Here is a 19,198-nt window from a genome sequence, read left to right on the forward strand (position 1 = left end):
ACAAACATAGTAACAACAATAGTTATGTTACTTCATCAAGAGCCTTTTCCCCCCATCCCTTGATTGCTGCCAATTTTGTTGTGTACATTTGCCTCAGATGTTCAGTTTACAAGTTTGGGGGCCCTCTGGTTATAGGATTTGCTTTGAGAAGTGCACTTAAAACACAATTTTTTTTATTGTTTAAAGCTGCATTCACGTCAAAATTGTGGAAATTTGGGGAAACCTTTGATATTGTATCTGTGGACAAAGTGAATAGTGGTTTTTTTAAAACAGCCCCTTGCCTTTAAAAGAAATGGGTATTTTGAAAAAATATATCTTAACCCTTGATTACGCTAACTGCAACATTAGAACATTTGACTTACATTATTTGACCGCTCCAGTCAGCATACTAATTCCTCATCATATGGGCTGATCTGTCGGTCAGTCCATTGGTCTTGTTCACTGGGCTTTGTAATTTTTGTGCAAGTAAAGGCGAGGGACTAAATGCACCACTGTGTAAAGAGATCACACATGACTACCCTGTCACACTTCATCAAACAGTATGTGGGGATTTATAATTGCCTGCATTATTTTACAAAATAAATACCTCATGGCAAATACCCGATAAGCATCTAGGTTATTTCTACTGAATCTTGTTTAGCTAGGGACAGAATAAACAGTGGGTACAGGGCACTAGGGCACTCAGCACCAAGAGCAGCTTTCATTTCCTGGGTGATCATGGGACAGGTCCTCTCACAAGATCGTCAGGAATCCTCACCACACCTTGACAAGAGGAGACGGACGCTATTATCCTCAACCTGCATTTAAAAACCTGAGAAAAACAGTCCCTTCTGAGCTGGAACTTTACACCCTTGAGTGCCCAGTAATCCTGTTAACTCGGGGGCCCCCTCCGGTTACAAAGTGTCAGAGCTTATTAGTCACCGCCCCTGTGCTTCCTCCGGGTGAGAACATTTTCCCCTTTATAAACCCGCTGAGAGATCATTCATCACCTAATCCAGATCAGGGCGTGTGCCTTTATTTAGGGGCCTATGTTGGGCCAGCAACACAGAAAATCAAATTTCCTTTTCACAACTCCCCTGTTTTTATGAGCTGCTGGGGCGAACTGGGACACATTCAAGTGCCCAAAGTTTTTAGCGTGCGTTGCACACACAGTATCCAAAGAAGATGGTGACCCTCCCTGGGAGTTTCTCTAAGTAGGTCGCAGCTAGCCCTTAGCCAGGTGAATTAAATTCAAGCGGTTCAAGACTGAAGTCAGTTCCTCTAAGTACACCTCAGCGGCTCAAGGCTACTTTCCTGACACATATCCGTGGCTCCGGTACCCGAACTTGCCTGTCACTGATGACCGCAGAGAGGGCAGCTGGGACTTAAAGGAAAGGCACAGGAATAGGCCACGTACTAAATAGCTGATGTCTCCCTAGGGTACTTCAACCTTGGCTTTAAGGACTAAAGCACGAGTCTCGAAACCCCTGAACACTTCTCATCCCGAACAGCAACAGCGTGTAGTGTAGCCGGATCACTGGCATTGAAATTCAAAATGGCGGAGGGGATGGAGTTCAGTAATGCGCAAGCGCATACTATGGCGTCACATCCTGACCCTTGACCCAGGCGCAGGGGTGGCTGGGACTCCAAGGCAGTGTGGTCACTTGCTTTCTTCAGTGAAGATCAAATGGGTTTCTGCTCCGGTTTAACCCTACGTCATCACTTACCTGGATACCAGCACTGTCCCACATTAACCATGACTATTCTTGGGCTCATTGTGGTCTCTTGAAAGGAACAGGAAGAGCACATGGTGAAAGTTGTCTTCAGTACTAGCTGTACATTAACTAGTCACCTGCCTATTTCCTTGATCACATCTGTGTTTGCTGTACATCAGTGCTACCTGATTACTTGCGGACCTGTGAAGCTAAACCCTAATAAAAGATACCTTCCTCTCTTGAAAGGCACCTGCAAAAATCCCATGGTCAATAACACAGTGATGGACCATAGGATTCCTGCTTATTGATACATCACTATGAGTGTTAAAAAACAAAAAACACAACACATCATCTCTGAACAAGAATATATAGCATTTCATGTTTACTGATATGGTGGGGCAAATTAACTTCTTCCCTGTATCCCTGCCAAAAACCAGGTTATCAGAGTTATGATCACCATCAATAATTACCTAGATACCCAAAATTCAGAAGGTCCCCAATGTGAAAATGTCATAACATTTCTTGCCTGTATATTAGCAAAGTCCTCAACTGAAAACCTATCAAAACCAAAACAAAGCACACTCTTGTTTATAAGGTTATAGTATTATAGGAGCCATCCTCTCTTACCTAGATATTGGGAACTCTGAAGATGTCTAACATGTAAGTGCTCACAACATCTCTTTTCTGCCTACCAGCAAAATCCCTTATTTGCGGTCATTGTCAATTTCATGGTCATCTGAACCTTTAAAACCCAGGGTGGCAACCATGGTTAGGGACACATCTTTTTCAACCTACACCGTGCCACATCTCATGGGAACTACTAGCATTAGAGGAACCATCAACTTTATCTGCATAGTTGCAAAATATCAAGGCCAAAGTCATTGAGATACCATCATCTCTGGACTGGGTACCTATAAAAATCCCATCATCAATAGTGAGATGAAAAACACCATGATAACTTACCTGGAAGCTTCAGAAGACCAGACGGTCTGTGCTCTGTTTAAGGCCCACATCATCACTTATCTGATTCCATGTTCTTTACCAGTATCTCTTGATTAGAACCTGTAAAAACTCATGGTGGTGACTATAATTAGGCATACAGCTTCTTCGAGGGCCTCAAAAAATTCCATGATCACTACTATTGTTAGGGGGACCGTGAACTCTACCTGGATTCTTTAATTTGAAGGTCCACACTGTAGTTACAGAGATCATTACCTCTTGAATGGGAACTGAAAAAATACATGGTGGAAACCCTGGTTAGGGATACATGTTCATCCATCCGGACCCTTGCTAATTCCACCTCTCTGTTGCATTAGGGCAGCCACTAACTCTGCCTGAATGCTGGGAGAACCCTAAGATCAACACTGTAGTTTCAGACACCACCATGGATTCACTAGACACCTGCAAATATCCCACAGTTACTAATGTAGTGAGGACTTTGACGTCTTGTTGGGGTGCCTGCAAATATCTTTGTCACTACTAAGTGTGAAGACAAATCATCTCTGAATTTAAAAAACCAAAAAAGTGTAAAATCTGATGGTTACTATTTCTGTTAGGGACATTGATTTTTTACTTGAATACCTGCAAAAACACATGGTGATAGTAAGAGTTTGGGACAGCATCATGACTTTTCTAGATATTTGGAATTCATATGGTCTCTACCGTGTTTAAGGCCCACCTCATCTCCTACCTGGATATTAGCAAAGTCCCACATTTACTCCCCTTATTAGTTCGCCATCATTTATGGATTGAAACCTGCAAAATGCGATGGTCTGTAGTGGTGGGTGACACCATGATAACTTATCTGAACAATTCCAAAATACCATGATGTCTACCTGGTTAAAGCCTACATTATTTCTTGCCCTGTTATCTAGTAAATCCCATGGTTACTACTGTGGCTAATTTCACCTTCATTTCTTTACTGGAACCTGCCAAAAAAAACCCACAAACAAACCATGATGACAAGTCTAATTAGAGACACATCGTCTCTTACCAGGACACCTGAAAATCCCACAGTTCTTACCATGGTTTAGATCACCATCATTATTTAATGGATACTAAAAGGTAGCAGAATATGCCTCTTCAGCCTGAGAATTATTTTGAACTGATTATTTTGAGCAACTGCAGACACAGGAAAAGCTCTGGAAACTCAGTAGAAGTTATGCTTTTGTAAGAAAAATATGTATCAGAAAGGGGCCTATCCCAAGAAGAGAGCCATTACCAGAAAAGTCTGTCAGGTGAGTAAGCCAACTGCTTGGCTAAGCAAACTGTTTGGATACATTTCCTCTTCACACTTCCCTGTGAATTGCCCTTCTCCCGTTGGAAGCCCCAGGTCCCTGGCCCTTGCCTTGGCTCAGGATAGAATATGTCTCAACTGCCTGGCTGCCTTTTTGAATTTCATTTCTTTGTGCGGTTCCCATATGTCCATATGTGCATAAATATCTAAAATTGTTTTTTTCTTGTTAATGGGTCTTTTGTTACTGGAGGGTTTCAACCAAGAACCTAGAAGGGCAAAGGGAAAATTATTTTTTCTTCCCTACAATACTTTCCAAGCCCTGTATATACTTGAGGTTTGCCATCAGTTCTTAACTAAATACTTGTAAAATACCTTGGTCACCACTGTGATCTATGACATATCATCTTAATTGGTTATCTACAGAAGCGTATGGTCTCTGCGAGGTTTAGAAAAGCATAGCTTTCATGGAGAGCTACAAATTATCCAGATAAATGCCATCATTAGGGACACTTCATCTCCAACCAGGGAAACTATAAAACCATAATTACATGTCATTTCTTACCTGGGTACCTTCAAATGTTATGGTCACCACATTTCCAGGGACATCAACATCTCTTACCTGGATACTTGGAAAATTTCTTGTTCGCTATTGTGGTTACGAGTGCCATCAACTCTTGACTGCATGTTCTGCAAAGCCCCATTATCACTTTACTAGACCTCTGAAAAATCCCGTGGTTTCTTCTGTGGTTAGAATTTTCATCATAGGGGCACATGGGTGGCTCAGTGGGTTAATCTTCTGCCTTCAGTTTAGGTCATGATCTTGGGGTCCTGGGATCGAGCTCCGCAACGGGCTCTCTGCTCATCAGGAAGCCTGCTTCCCCCTGTCTCTCTGCCTACTTGCAATCTCTCTCTCTCTCTGTCAAATAAATAAATAAATAAAATCTTAAAAAAAAAATCTCATCATACCTGGAATACCATAAAATGTCATGTTCGCTAATGTAATAAAGGATACCATCAGCTTCTACCTGCCTACTTGAGAAATCCCAATTTCGGTGCTGTAGTTAAGGCTGCCATCTCTGAACTGGGTATCTACAAAATACCATGGTCACTCCCCTGGTTAAATGGATCATTTCTTACCTCTAGAACTTCCAAGACTCTACATTTACCACCTCATTTCCTACCTGGATATGTACTAACTCCCACAGACATTATGATGGTTAGGTCTCAGTCATTTGTTCGCCCTAGATCTACAAAATCCCATGGATATGGCCATGGTTAGGGACACTATTATCTCTTCCCTGGATTCCTTTAAAAACCATGGTTACCAAAATGTGAGAGCCGCTGTCATCTCTTACCTGAGTATCTATCAATTTCATGGTCACAGAAAGTCTTGAATAGACGTTTAAGGGCTTCATGCTCTGACTTTTGCCTTTCTCATCAGCCTCAGCCCCAGCCGCCCCTTCTCATCCTTTATAATGTGAACATTCTAAGTAGTTGAACATTCCTGAAAATTCCTTTCTCTCCTGGTTACAGGTGGTAGAAGATTCAAGCCAGCCTTTATCATTCACTGGGCACTGATAACTGACATCTCTTTGCAATTCACTGTTGAGCGGCCTGGAAATTTGGCCACGGTGGAGGTATTTATGCCATGGAAATCAGCAAATGCTACACATTAGGGCTTTTGTTTTGGGCATTTACCAGCATGTGCTGATGAATAAAATAAATGAACGGGGAGAGGCACTCCTGAATAATGACAACGCCATCTTGCTTCCTCATGAATTTGATGGGACCTCTGTGAATGAAGAAATATGTCAGTTTGTTCTACAGATGCCTTAAAATAATGTTTTTCCAAGAGTTTGTAGTTAATGAACAAAATGGGTAAATGCTTTTATCATAAATTCATACAATATTAATGCTGACCAGGACTTACCTAATTTCAGTGTGTCTGAAGTTCTTAAGTTCGCTAAAAAAAAAAAAACCTAATAATTAAACACTAACTAGACCTAGCCAAAACAAAAACAAACAAACAAACAAAACCTCTTTATTTTTTATATATTATATAACATATATGTCTTACCCATTTACCAGAGCAAATCTTTTCTTTTCCTTACCATATAAATTTTTATTGTGCTTTTGGTGACAATCTAAATTTCTATCAGTAACCATATTTAGATTTCATGAGGTTCTTAGTCACTATTCTTTTGAAAAACAAGTAAAATGTCAAGTTGAGAGAAGAACCACCCTACATCCCTGCTTTTTGGGTCGGCAGTGTGGGGGCCAATTTTATGGTGATTGTGGGGGAGGGGAGGAAGAAAAGAAAAAAAACACTCTCCTCGGTGGCATTTCTGATGACTGTGTCCTTCAGGATGCCTGGAGACCAGCAGAAATGGAATGCAATAAATAAAGGTTTTTTCTCATGGTGGGATTGCTTTCAGCTTCTAACTTCGTTTCTTCTTGCTCCTTCTCTTTCCGGAACCCTTCCCGATCATAGAATCCCCCTAAATTAAGTGAAGCATGGAGATTATAAATATAAAAACTGAAAATGCCACTGGGCAATCTCCCCCCACCTTTTTTTTTTTTTTTTTTAACATACTGTTCTATTTCTTAATGCTTCTTGTCAGCTACTACTCATTTGTACTCACCAAGGTCAGCCATCAACCACGAGAAACAAAGTCGGGGGAGCAAGTGTGCCCCCAGGGGCATGACCCACCCCCGGAGAACACTGTTCCATCTCCAGAACCCACTTCTCACCCACCCCGCCCCTGACATTTTCTAAGTGAAAAAGATGATCTTGGCTAGTACTGATCTTGTGCATGTGCTGGTTGAATTCAGGGGAAATCATTTCCCGCCTGGCAGGGCATTGAACTTGCATAGCAATTATAATGGGCTACCTACTGGGTCTTTAGGTTCCAAAGTCCCTCCAGGGTCAGATTCATGTGGGGCTTTCCCTTTATATTTTGACTTCCGTGGACAAATTGTTTTTACAGTCTTATCTATTAGCCATTTGGCTAGAGTAACTGACAAGCTTGCCTCTGTGTTTATCAACTGCTCTCTGGCAACAAGCAAGGGATGACTAGGCTTTTTTTTTTAAAGATTTTATTTATTTATTTGACAGATAGAGAAGTGGGCAGGGAGGGGGGGCGTGGAGCAGGCTCCTGCGAGCAGAGAGCCCCATGCGGGGCTTGATCCCAGGACCCTGAGATCATGACCCGAGCCGAAGGCAGAGGCTTTAACCCACTGAGCCACCCAGGTGCCCCGGGATGACTAGGCTTTATGCTCTCTCCTGGTTACAGGTGGTAGAAGATTCAAGCCAGCCCTTTTCATTCACTGGGCGCTGATTACTGACATCTCTTTGCAATTCACTGTTGAGTGCCCCGCTTTTGGCAGAGCAAAGGGCAAAGTCAGGCATTTGGGCTTCTAGCTATGGCACCCCCGGAATCAGCAAGGTCCCTTGTCGTTAGCAGCCTTGAACTCCCCGCGCCCATCCCGGACACGACTGAGAGATGCTTTCTAAAATTAATTCTGAGATTGTAGCTACACTTGTGGCAAGCACAGCACTCCTTAGAGTTGTTGAATCACTAAGTTCTACACCTGAAACTAATGTCACCGCATGTGTCAACTCTACTCCTATTTAATTTTTTTAAAATTCTGTAATTTACATATCTCTGGTCTTGACTATTATGTCTGAATACAGTCACAGTACTATATGGTTGTGATGTTTAGGATCTAGAGGCTACATGTAGGTTAGGATTGCTACTACCAATAATTTTATGTAACGAGCTTGGAAATCCTGGGATTGATAACTGAAATTACTACTTCGGCACATAAGAGTTCTAATACCCATTACAATGTGTGGAGGGGAGGTTTTCCCCACACCACCAATCCTCAGACACCAGCTGGGTGTTGCACAAATTTAACTCAAGTCAGATCCTGCAGGTTAAGGGGTCAGCCCCACAAGACCGGCCCCTCCTTCAGGTGTCAGTTGCAACCCCAGCTGTGCTTTGGGGTTGGGGGGCCCCATCGGATGATCGGATGGGGGCGCCTGGCAGTCTGAGAAGGGAAAGATTCACCCTGAAGAGACAGAAGTTTATGGGATGCACTGCAAGAGAGCGGTGGGGTGGGGCCACAGTTACAGGGCAGAGTAAGGGAGTATGGGAACGCATGGCATTTTCCCCGTTTTGGTACTTATGCCTGGTTGTAAGTAGTCCATTGGTCAACAAGGGCCTGTGGTTATTTCCGGGTGGGCAGCTTTAATGAACCTCTTTGCATCCAGCCCCGTGGTCGCTGTGGGCCCTTTTACCTTACTCGCCTCCATCATGCAAGCCTGCTGCCCAAACACGGCCCCTAAAGCCTTTTGAAAACCGCTTGAAAATTGGATGTCCCCACGACTCCCTCCTTGGGTTTGCTGAGCAGCTCCTAGAACTGAGAAACGTTTTACTTACTAGATCACCCATTCATTTTAAAAGGATATCGCTCAGCCACAGCCAGATGGAAGAGAGGCAGAGGACAGGGTGTGGGGAAAGGGTGAGGGACTTCTGCCCCACCCCCACCCCGGGCGTGGCTAGATCTCCAACAACCCTCCTCTGGGTTTTTATGGAGGCTTCATCACAGCAGGCATGATCAATTCTATCACTGACCGCTGCTGACGGAGTCAACCTCTAGCCCTCGCCACCTCCCAGAGATCAGGGGGTGGGACTGAGATTCAACAAGGCTGAAAGGTTGCAAGAAGGTTTAAGCCTCGCTGGGTTCCCTGGCGACCAGCTCCCACCCTTAGACATTTTGCAAAAGTCGCCTCATTAATATCAACCCCATTGTGGTGGAAAGGAGTTTGTTAGGAATAAACACATACACATTACACCTTTATGGCTCTGTGGGGATTTCAGAACTAAGGACAAGAGACCAAATCTTTTGACAAAAGATGCTCCCTTTGGTTTTATCACTCAGGAAATGCCAAGGGTTTTAGGAACTGTAAACCACTAAGCATGGATGAAAACGAAAAATATATGAGAAATACATTTTGATCATCTGAATCACCAAATATATAATTCTTAAAAGTCATAATATTGCGGTCCTTTAAAAAAAAATTCAAGAAAAACCACACACACACACGCACACACACACACACAGGCTGCCACTTCTAAGCATGTTACTTATATTAAAAGTGATTATTTAACTGATTATTTAGCTTCACGCTCCTCTCCCTTTTCTATAAGCAGACACGTGAATCAGATCTTCCGGGCACAGTTAAAAATTCCAACATCCATGTACACGGATTTGTACATCATCAAACAGGTCTTTATAAAACCCAGCATTGTTAGTGCTGAATGAAAAAGCAAACAATTTAGTGATGAGTTTGATGTCCTTTGTTCAAGGGAAAACAATCCATGGGTTGGGGGCAGTACGGTCCCTCACCAGCAGCAGACCCCCCTTCCTGGGGGATCTGGGGCAACAGAGAGTTGTGTAAAGAGGTAGGAGAGCCAATGCAGAGCGAGGCATGGCTGGCTAGGGGCTCAAGGATTTTCTTGCAGACTAACAGGTCCTACTTCCAGGACAAGGGAAGCTAGCTAAAGCTGAGTGGGAGGACTGTGATGGGTCCGTGTTGGGTTCCCCTCACAACTGTCCCACAGGCCCCGGCTACCTTAGGTTTAGCTTTGTAGCACTGGGCCGGGCCACTGGGGCGGCCTCCAGTCTGTGGGTCTTGAGTTAAGGATTAACATTATCATTAGATACGATGGAAAGTCAAAGATCTGTTTATCCTTTGGAGTCCAGTGTTTGGTGCCATTCAGCCCCCTGGGATCTCGGTCCTCTTTTTTGTTTTGTTTTGTTTTGTTTTCAGTACAGACAAATGGGGCTACACATCAAAGAGTTAACTCTATGAGATAGTCAGATTGTGAATTCTTACACAACCATGAACCAAATTTTTTTTTTTTTTTAAGGATTTTATTTATTTGACAGAGAGAGAGAAATCACAAGTAGGCAGAGAGGCAGGCAGAGAGAGGGGAGGAAGCAGGCTCCCGGCTGAGCAGAGAGCCCCACGCGGGGCTCGATCCCAGTACCCTGGGATCATGACCCGAGCTGAAGGCAGAGGCTTAACCCACTGAGCCACCCAGGTGCCCCCCATGAACCAACTTTATGTGGGACACTCGGGTGGCTCAGTCAGTTAAGTGTTAGACTCTTGATTTCAGCTCAGGCAGTGATCTCGGGGTTGTGGGACTGAGCTCCGTGTCAGGCTCTGTGCTCTGTGTGGAGTCTGCTCTTCCCTCTCCCTCTGCTCCTACCGCCCCCCACTCCCAATCTTGCTCCCTTTCTCTCTCTCTGTCTCTCAAATAAATAAATAAATAAATAAATAAATAAATAAATAAAATCTTAAAAAAAAAAAAAAAAAGAAGACAAAGGAGATAGAAGCTTATTGAATAAACTGCAAGGGGGCAGCTGGGAGGACAGCAGAGGAGTTACCGTCTGCCAGGAGGCGGTGGGGAGGGGCCCCAGTTATAGGGCAGAGGGAGGGAATGTGGGGCTATAGGGAATTTTCCCTTTTTTGGTAACCTTAGGAACTGTGCCTGGCTGTAAGTAGCCCACCAGTCAGTTCGGGCCTGTGGCTCTTTCGAGGTAGGCAGCTTAATGATCCCGTTCTCAGTCTCTCCCTCAATCTCTGCCCCTCCCCCAGTGCACACAGAATGCACACACACGCTCTCTTTCTCTCTCAACAAAATAAATCTTAAAAAATAAATAAATAGGGGCGCCTGGGTGGCTCAGTGGGTTAAGCTGCTGCCTTCGGCTCAGGTCATGATCTCAGGATCCTGGGATTGAGTCCCGCATCGGGTTCTCTGCTCAGCGGAGAGCCTGCTTCCTCCTCTCTCTCTCTCTGCCTGCCTCTCTGCCTACTTGTGATTTCTCTCTGTGAAATAAATAAATAAAAATCTTTAATAAAATAAATAAATAAATAAATAAATAAATAAAAGTGGTCTCTACATTTTAGAAAGTATCAACTAACCTACAAAAACACCCATGAATAATATTGTAGGGAGAGGAAAAGATATCATACACACACACACACACACACACACATATGTAAAATAAACTCAATTATATTTAAAATACATTATTCATGCAAAAAATAAGTTGCCAATTCATACACCGAACAGTTATCTCTGAGAATGGAATAATGGGTGAGTTTTACGTTCCCCTGTAGACATTTTGTAGCTTCTAAATTTCTACGAGGCATCTCATCTATTTGAGTTAATACCGGGAAGGGAATAAACCATCTCCAAGGTATCTGTTTTCCTCTTGACTGCTTTATTTGAGGAGAGCAAAGTTGTCTGATGGGACTTCTATGAGGATTAACTAGAACATCTGTAAACCACATCAGCAGCTCAGTAGCTCCAAAGAAGCTGGTTCTTGTCTCTCCGCCAAGGCTATTTCTGCAGTTTTATTTGTACTTTTGAAACCACTTGAAAGTCTGAAGTTGAACAAAAATCAAAATGGCTGCCCTAATGCTTCAGTGAAGCGCAATCTTAAAGTAAACCTTTCCCCTGACTTGCGCAAACTTCCCTCCTCTCTTTGTAACCTTCTGTTTGAGGAACTTGGTAGGATTCTAAAGACAGAAACAGCAAGGATTCCTGTCAAAACCGGCTAGATCCTGTATTTCCCTATAATAGCACCCTCCCAGCTCAGCTGGGAGCTGCTTGCAGCTTTTTAGGGCCATAGCATAAAGCTATCGTCCTTATCCCAAACTCTGTCTTTGCGTTATACTTCGGCTCTGAAGCATGGAGGTCGGTTTCTGACAACACCTCTGATCTGGAGTTATCTGGTGTTATTACTAATTTTTACTTCTATAATCTGCATGCCAAACACACTGTAGTTTCTCCACTGCTTACCTCTTAGGACACTGGTACCTAGTAGGCCTCCAGTAAGTAGATGAGACTGTAAATCATGGATCTGTAGGCTTTGTGGGGTAGCATTGCAAGACTAACTTCCTGAGCCTCTTGGAAAAATGGTCTGAGAAGACGCATTACCTTTGTACCACGAAAATCAATAAAGAAATAAGAATAATGAGATTACTAGGATTCTGGTATAGCTGAGGAGCTAGGCCATGGCGGCTGATTTCTCACATTATGGAAGGGTTCTACCTCAGCCCTATTAATACCTTGAACCCGATCATTTTTTGTGGATAATTCTTTGTTATGGGAAACCTCCCTGTGTGTTGTAAATGTTTAGCAGGGTCTTGAGCGTCTACCCACAAGAGATCAGCAGCACCCACCTCCCACCCCAACCCAGTTATGTCAACTAGAAATGTATCCAGACATTACCAAATGGCCCCTTCGGGGATGAAATTGCCCCCATTTGAGAACCAATGGCTTAGAGGAAGAAGATGAAAAATCACATGCATGGTATTTTTTTTTTTTTTTTAACTTTCTCTAAATCATCTGACCGATAAGACTGTGAATGGAAACCTAGAGACAGGTCATAACAGAAGAGACTTAATTCAGCAAGATACAGTTATGGATTTAGTAACTTGAATACAAATTATTCTTACTCAGTCTACTCCCTAACCATCCTTGGAAGAGTGTCTCTCTTTTTTTTGAAAATGGATTTTATTTTTTATTTTATTTATTTGACAGCGAGATAGAGAGAGAGAGCGCAAGTAGGCAGAGTGGCAGACAGAGGGAGAGGGAGAAGCAGGCTCCCAGGGAGCCCGATTCGGGGCTCGATCCCAGCCTGGGATCATGATCTGAGCTAAAGGCAGATGCTTAACCGACTGAGCCACCCAGGCACCCATCTTGGAAGAGTATCTTAACAAGCAGGCCTCTTGGGCTGGAACCTATGACTGTGTTTCAGATTTAAGGGAAAAGAGCTGGAAACTCAAAAGGTGGAGTAGACATCTGCTTATAAGCCAGAGAAAGCATATTCTGGAGCAACTTAAGAATTAGCTGCAATGCACAGAATTTGTAAGAAACCCTTTCTGTCACTGAAAAGGCTACTGGGATTTGATACAGTAGAAATGAAGTGTGGTTCAAAGCATAAAACCAAAGAGCACTAAAAGATCCTTCTTTGGAAAAGTACATTTAGTTTGATTTCAATGCTGTATTTGTAGAGCGTGATTTCAACTGAAAATGTGGTTTTGTGAAGGGGTCAGAGGCTGCTGGTCATCATCAACATGCCTGGTGCCTCGGTGGCCAGAAGCTCATCATACCTGCATTTCAGCAGACCTGCCTCCGTCAGTATGCTGATCATGTCTCCCTGCTAGCTCTGACATAAAAAGAGCTGGGAAGTCATCACTCCTGTCATCACAACAAGAAACAAGCTGAACAAACTGAAAATTGATAGCTTCTCTTGGATTCAGAAGAGAATTGAGATTACGGGGAAAAGGACCATCCTGAAAACTAGAGAGATATGTAAATACAGAGTCAGACTAGTTGGAACATTAAAATGGTAGTTGGTGGGGCGCCTGGGTGGTTCAGTTGGCTAAGCATCTGCCCTCGGCTGAGGTCATAATCTCAGGGTCCCGGGATCAAGCCCCACATCAGGCTCCCCACTCAGTGGGGAGTCTGCTTCTTCCTCTCCTTCTGCCCCCCCCCTACTTATGCTCTCCCTCTCTCTTTCAAATAAATAAATAATCTTTTTAAAAAATGGCAGTTGGTGAATTGCTAAATTCTTCTCAAGCTCACATGGAACATTCACCAAGTTAGATTACAATATAGGCCATAAAACACACCTTAATTGAAAAGAACAGCAACCATACAATGTGTGTTCTCAGATCACAGTGGACGTTAACTAGAAATCAACAACGGAAAGGCAGCTGGAAAATCCCCAAATGTTTGGAGATTTAAAAACACAATTCTCAATAATACAAGTGTTAAAGAATTATCAAGAGATATTTTAAAAAATTTTTAAAGATTTATTTATTTCAGAGAGAGAGTGCACATGAGTTAGGGGGCAGAAAGAGAGGGAGAGGGACAAGGGGACTCCTCACTGAGCAGGGAGTCAAATACAGAGCTCAATCCCAGGACCCCCAAATCACGACTTGAACCAAAACCAAGAATCTGACGCTCAACTGATACCCCCCAATTTTTTTTTTTTTTACCAGTAAAAATAGGTTTATTCAGGACTAGTAAGGAATTGCAACCCACGACCAGCGAGCTACAGCGAAAACAGGAGGCAAATCTGCAGAACAAAAGAAACGACTACTCTTAAACGGAAGCATACCCCAAAATTTTAAAACATTTTGAACTAAATGAAAATTAAAATACAACTTATCAAAAGCAGCACTTAGAGAGAAATGTATAGTATTGAATGCATATATTACCAAAAAGAAAAAAAATCTAAAAACTACATTTTAAGTTTCCACTTCAGGAAACTCGAGAAAGAAGAGCAATAATAGAAACCTAAAGCAAGCACAAGAAAAGAAATAGTAAAAAATGCAGCAGAAATCAATGAACTTGAAAACAGGAAAACAATTTAAAAATACCCACAAAACCATAAGTTGTTTCTTTGAAAAAAAATCAATAAAATTGATAATCCTTGGTCAGGCTAATCGAGACAGAAAGAGAGAGAAAACAAACAAATTATTAATTAAAGAAATGAAAGAGGAGCCATCCCTACTGACCCTGTGGACACTAAAAAAAAAGATAATGAAGGACTATTAGGAACAACGCTATGCCCATGAATTTGATAACTTAGATCTTCCTTGGAAGACACAATCTACCAAAATTTGCCCAAGAAGAAATAGGTCATTGAATTGCCAAAAACTGGAAGTAACCAAGGTATTTTTTGAGAGGTGAATAGGTAAATAAAATATATCACGTCCAGACAATGGAATATTACTCACTGATTGCAAAGTGACCTGTCAAGCCATGAAAAGACATGGAGGAGCCTTAAATGCATATTGCTACATGAAAAGATTCAGTTTGAAAAACGCTACATACTGAATGATCCCAACTAGGACATTCCAGAAAAGGCAACCCTAGCGTCAGTCAGTCGAAAGATCCGTGATTGTCAGGGGATTCACAGGGCAGCGGGGTGGGGTGGGGGGGCATGTGGGTGAAAGGGGAAGTGTAAGCAGGCAAAACATGGAAATTGCAGGGCAATGAAACTACTTTATATGACACTGTGACCCTGGATACATATTATGCATTCCTCAAAACCCAAAGAATGCACAACACGAAGAATGAACGCTAATGTAAATTAGGGACTTTAGTTAATAATAATGTGTCAATATTGGTTCACTTATTGTTAACAAATGTACCACACCAACACAAGATGTTAATAAGAGGGGAACTGCGCATGGGTGAGGGAGAAAGGGGGCGATATGTGGGAACTCTCTGTACTATTGGCTCAATTTTCTTATAAACCTAAAATTAAATTCTAAAAAAAAAGTCTATAAATTAAAAAAAAAAAAGGAAAGAAAAGGCCTGCTAATTTCAGACTCCTTCCAAGCCTACCACTAGTCACAGGAGTCAAAGCCACCAGCTCCATTTATCCCACTTGGTGCATATCTCTCTTTCATCAGCCTTCCTGATGGGTGTTTTGGTGTTCAAATAAAACTTTATCAAGGGGCACCTGGGTGGCTCAGTGGGTTAAAGCCTCTGCCTTCAGCTCGGGTGTGGTCCCAGGGTTCTGGGATGGAGCCCCACATCGGGCTCCCCGCCCAGCAGGGAGCCTGCTTCCTCCTCTCTCTTTCTCTGCCTGCCTCTCGGCCTACTTATAATCTCTCTCTGTCAAATAAATAAACAAAATCTTTTAAAAAAAACTTTATTGAAAAAACAGGTGACAGCATACCAAGCTTTGCTAATCCCTGGCATCAGGAGATGCCAGGCAAGCAATTTAAAAAATACTGGAGGGCGCCTGGGTGGCTCAGTTGTTTAAGCGTCCGCCTTCAGCTCAGGTCATGATCCTAGGGTCCTGGGATGGAGCCCCGTGTTGGCTCCCTGCTCAGCAGGGAATCTGCTTCTCCCTCGGCCCCTCGCCCCCACTCATACTCTCTCTCTCACAAAAATAAATAAATAAAATCTTAAAAAAATAAAAATAGAGTATTGGATTTGGAGTCAAAAAACATAGTTTCAAGCCTCTGGCAAGGAAGGCGATTCAGCTGAGCTTTCTAATTGCAAATCAGAATCCACCCTTCCTCGTAGGATTTAATGGGATATTTGTGAAAATGCCATGTAAGCTGTAATGCAAGACATCCATGGAAATACAGGACACACTTGCAGAAAGGTGTTGTAGCCGAGGTGTTGAGGGCTCTGCTCATATCCTCCTGGCACTCTGAGTTCTAGTACATTCCAGTGGTATCCACTGCCCAGTGTCTGTGCTTCTACATCTGAGGACTTCTGCTTGAGCCCAGAGTGGGTCCATGGGAAGTGAGGGAAAACTAGCATCTCTGGGAGCAGCCCACAGTCAACAACAGACGGGAGCTGGAGGAAAAATCACCCATACAACTTGCTTCTCAGTAGGGAGCGCTCTGAGACCTGTTCTCCAGTGTTCCCCAAAGCTCGCCTACAAATCCAGCCTCAGTTGTCCTCAACGGTGACCTGCTCTCCGGTGTGCCACTGATCAGCGTCCTTCCCCGCCCTGCCTTGCCCCTCTTAGGTGTGCTTGCTGGGCTCACCTCTCAAACAGGAAGGACCCCTGGCTCAGAGCTGGCTCTCCTGGGACAAAGCCAAACTAAAGTAGTCTCGGAAGAGAAAGCTTTCATCGAAGCCACACGACCATGGTGACCGGAGTCCAGACTAAGATGGATGGTGATAGAAGGTGTGAATATAAAATGAAAAGATGGATGGAGAAAGATGGGGAAAGATAAAGCACTCCCCAAGTATAGGGGGAAAGCATTAGTATTATGGGTACTGTGAGCATCAGAGCTGGAAAATTGCTCTCTAAACCCTGCCAGCTCACAGCCACCTGTAACGACAGAGGCAAGCAGCAGCATGAATAATGTAAAAACGGTGGATGATTGAAAACCTAATAACACACAGCTTCGGAGAACATTATGTGCAATTTAAACGGCATTTTTTATTATTTTCTTATAAATGTATAAAAATACAGTAGTTTGGAGAGTAACATAATATCCGCATACGCACTCGCTGAAATGAAAAAGTGGTAACATTTCGCAGTTATTTGTTTTAGATCTCTTTTTAAAAATAAGCAAAGCGTTGCAGCTACAGTTGGCTTTTCTTTTGCACTCCTTGTCTGTCCGAATTCCCTCCCTCTTTTCCCAGGGGCGACCATACTTGTTAAACTCGTGTGTATTCTTCGTATTCATGGTTTTATCCTTTTACTCCGTGTGCGTGTTTCTATAAGCGATACACATTATAAGGATTCGTGATTTTAAGACTTGCATAAATAGTATCACGCCATGCAAAGCATTCTGCAACTTTCTGCGTTCGCGCAGCACCATTACGGAGACCAATTCGTGTTGCTAGTATCAGCTGGGTACACTCACTTGTCTTTGGGGAGATCCTCCCTTTATCCTGGAAGGAACCATGTAAAAGGCTTTTAATACAATAAACCGGTGGTTCTCAACTGGGGGTGACTGTGCGCCTCCCAGTGAGATATGGCCACGTTTGGAGATGTTTTGGGTTGTCACAGTTAGAGGTGGGTTGCCGCTGGTCTCTAGCAAGTAGTAGGCAGGGGTGTGGCTAAACTTTCAATAGGCAGGATAGAATTATCTAGTCCAAAATTATCTAGTCGACAGTGCTGAGGCTGACAAACCCTGATATGGACAAAAGCTAAAGACTCAACATTCTTGAAGAATTTCTAGATACAGGGAAATAACCCCAAAGGAGTTATTAGTCCCTCAAGCTGAGACATGTCTCACATGTTCTGCTTGGTGGATCACATTAGAAAGTGTATTATGTTAAAATGTATTTTCTTCTTGGATGTGGATTTTAGACTCTTTTCTAAAGGCTAAAAATTATTGCTTATTTGGGGGGAGTTGTGTGTATGTGTATGTGTATTGCTGATGCGTGACTATTGTGCCAAGTGTGGTGGAGGGGGATCCACAGAGACTCGATCTCTAGTCCTCACTTTAAAAAAAACAAAAAGATTGTATTTATTTATTTGAGAGACAGTGAGAGAGATCACAGAGGGAGAGGGAGAAGCAGGCTCCTTGCTAAGCAGAGAGCCTGACAACAGGGCTCCATTCCAGGACCCCGGGGATCATGACCTGAGCTGAAGGCGGATACTTAACCGACTGAGCCATCCAGGCGCCCCTATTCTTCATTTTGGTAGAAAAATATAATAAGGAACTAAACTAGATATGAGTTAGCAAAAACTAACCTTGCTTTAAGGTCCTATTCGTGGTGTTAAAAAATAACTTTTTAAAATCATGACTTTCAGAGATATAAAAATGAACATGCATTAAAGATCGTATTCAACTCATTAATGAGGAAAATGCTAAGGGTTTACAGCCAGTTCAAGGAAGGATTTTAGAAGAGATACAGTCATTGTGATGTTGTGATTTATAATGCATATATATTTGGTCTTCGTCTGTATGTGGCACAGAGCTCCCAAAAACCCTGGGGATGCTCTAAGTGATCAAAGATATAAAGGTGTCTTGATATTCATTAACAACCCCTTTCAAGCACACCTAAGTTTCTGTTAATGAGATGACTCTTGGACAGCATCTACAAGGGGAGAGGGATGGTTCCCACGGGAACCAACCAAATGATTGGAGTGTTGGAACTTTTGGTCCCACCTGCCTGACCTCCCAGATGGCAGAGGGGCTGGGGTTGACTCAATCACCAGTGGTCAATGATCTAATCAATCATGCCTCTGTATGTAAAGAAGCCTCCATAAAAGAACAAAAAAGGCTGGGATTCAGCTCTGGGATTCAGAGCTTCTGACTTGGTGACTACATGAAGTTTGGGTAGAGTGGCATCTGGAGAGGGCATAGAAGCTCTACCCCCTTTCCCCATGCCTTGCCCTCTGCATCTCTTCCACCTGGCTATTGACCAGTGATCATCTAAGTAAAATATTTCTGTGAGCTGATTTCCATAACCTGCTCCAGCAAATTAATCAAATCCAAGGACGTGGTCTTTGGAACCACCAATCTATGCTTGGTCAGAAGCAGAGGCAAAAACCTGGACTTTGCCATTGGTGTCTGAGGTTGGGAAGGGGGGTAGTCCTGCACGACGGAGCCCTTAACCTGTGGGATCTGACGTTATCTCTTGGTAGATGGGGTCAAATTACATCGAACTGTAGGATACCAGTTGGTGTGAAAGAATTGCTTAGGGGTATAAAGAACTCCTCCCCCAACACACAGTTTACACACATC

The 19,198-nt window shown here is 43.1% G+C and overlaps 1 protein-coding gene across 1 annotated transcript in view; it reads right to left on the reverse strand.

Annotated features, from left to right (window-relative positions):
• Positions 1-6,238: 6,238 nt before the first annotated feature.
• The window catches only part of LOC309856219 (uncharacterized protein), a 212,230-nt gene continuing 199,270 nt past the window's right edge, over positions 6,239-19,198 (reverse strand). Inside the window, exon 4 of the mRNA XM_082717116.1 lies at positions 6,239-6,428. Within this exon, the coding sequence (XP_082573242.1) occupies positions 6,369-6,428 (60 nt within the window). The 3' untranslated portion in view covers positions 6,239-6,368. The remainder of the gene's footprint in view (positions 6,429-19,198) is intronic.

The sequence above is a fragment of the Mustela nivalis genome (assembly GCF_964662115.1).
Source record: "Mustela nivalis genome assembly, chromosome: X".
Classification (NCBI taxonomy): Eukaryota; Metazoa; Chordata; class Mammalia; order Carnivora; family Mustelidae; genus Mustela; species Mustela nivalis.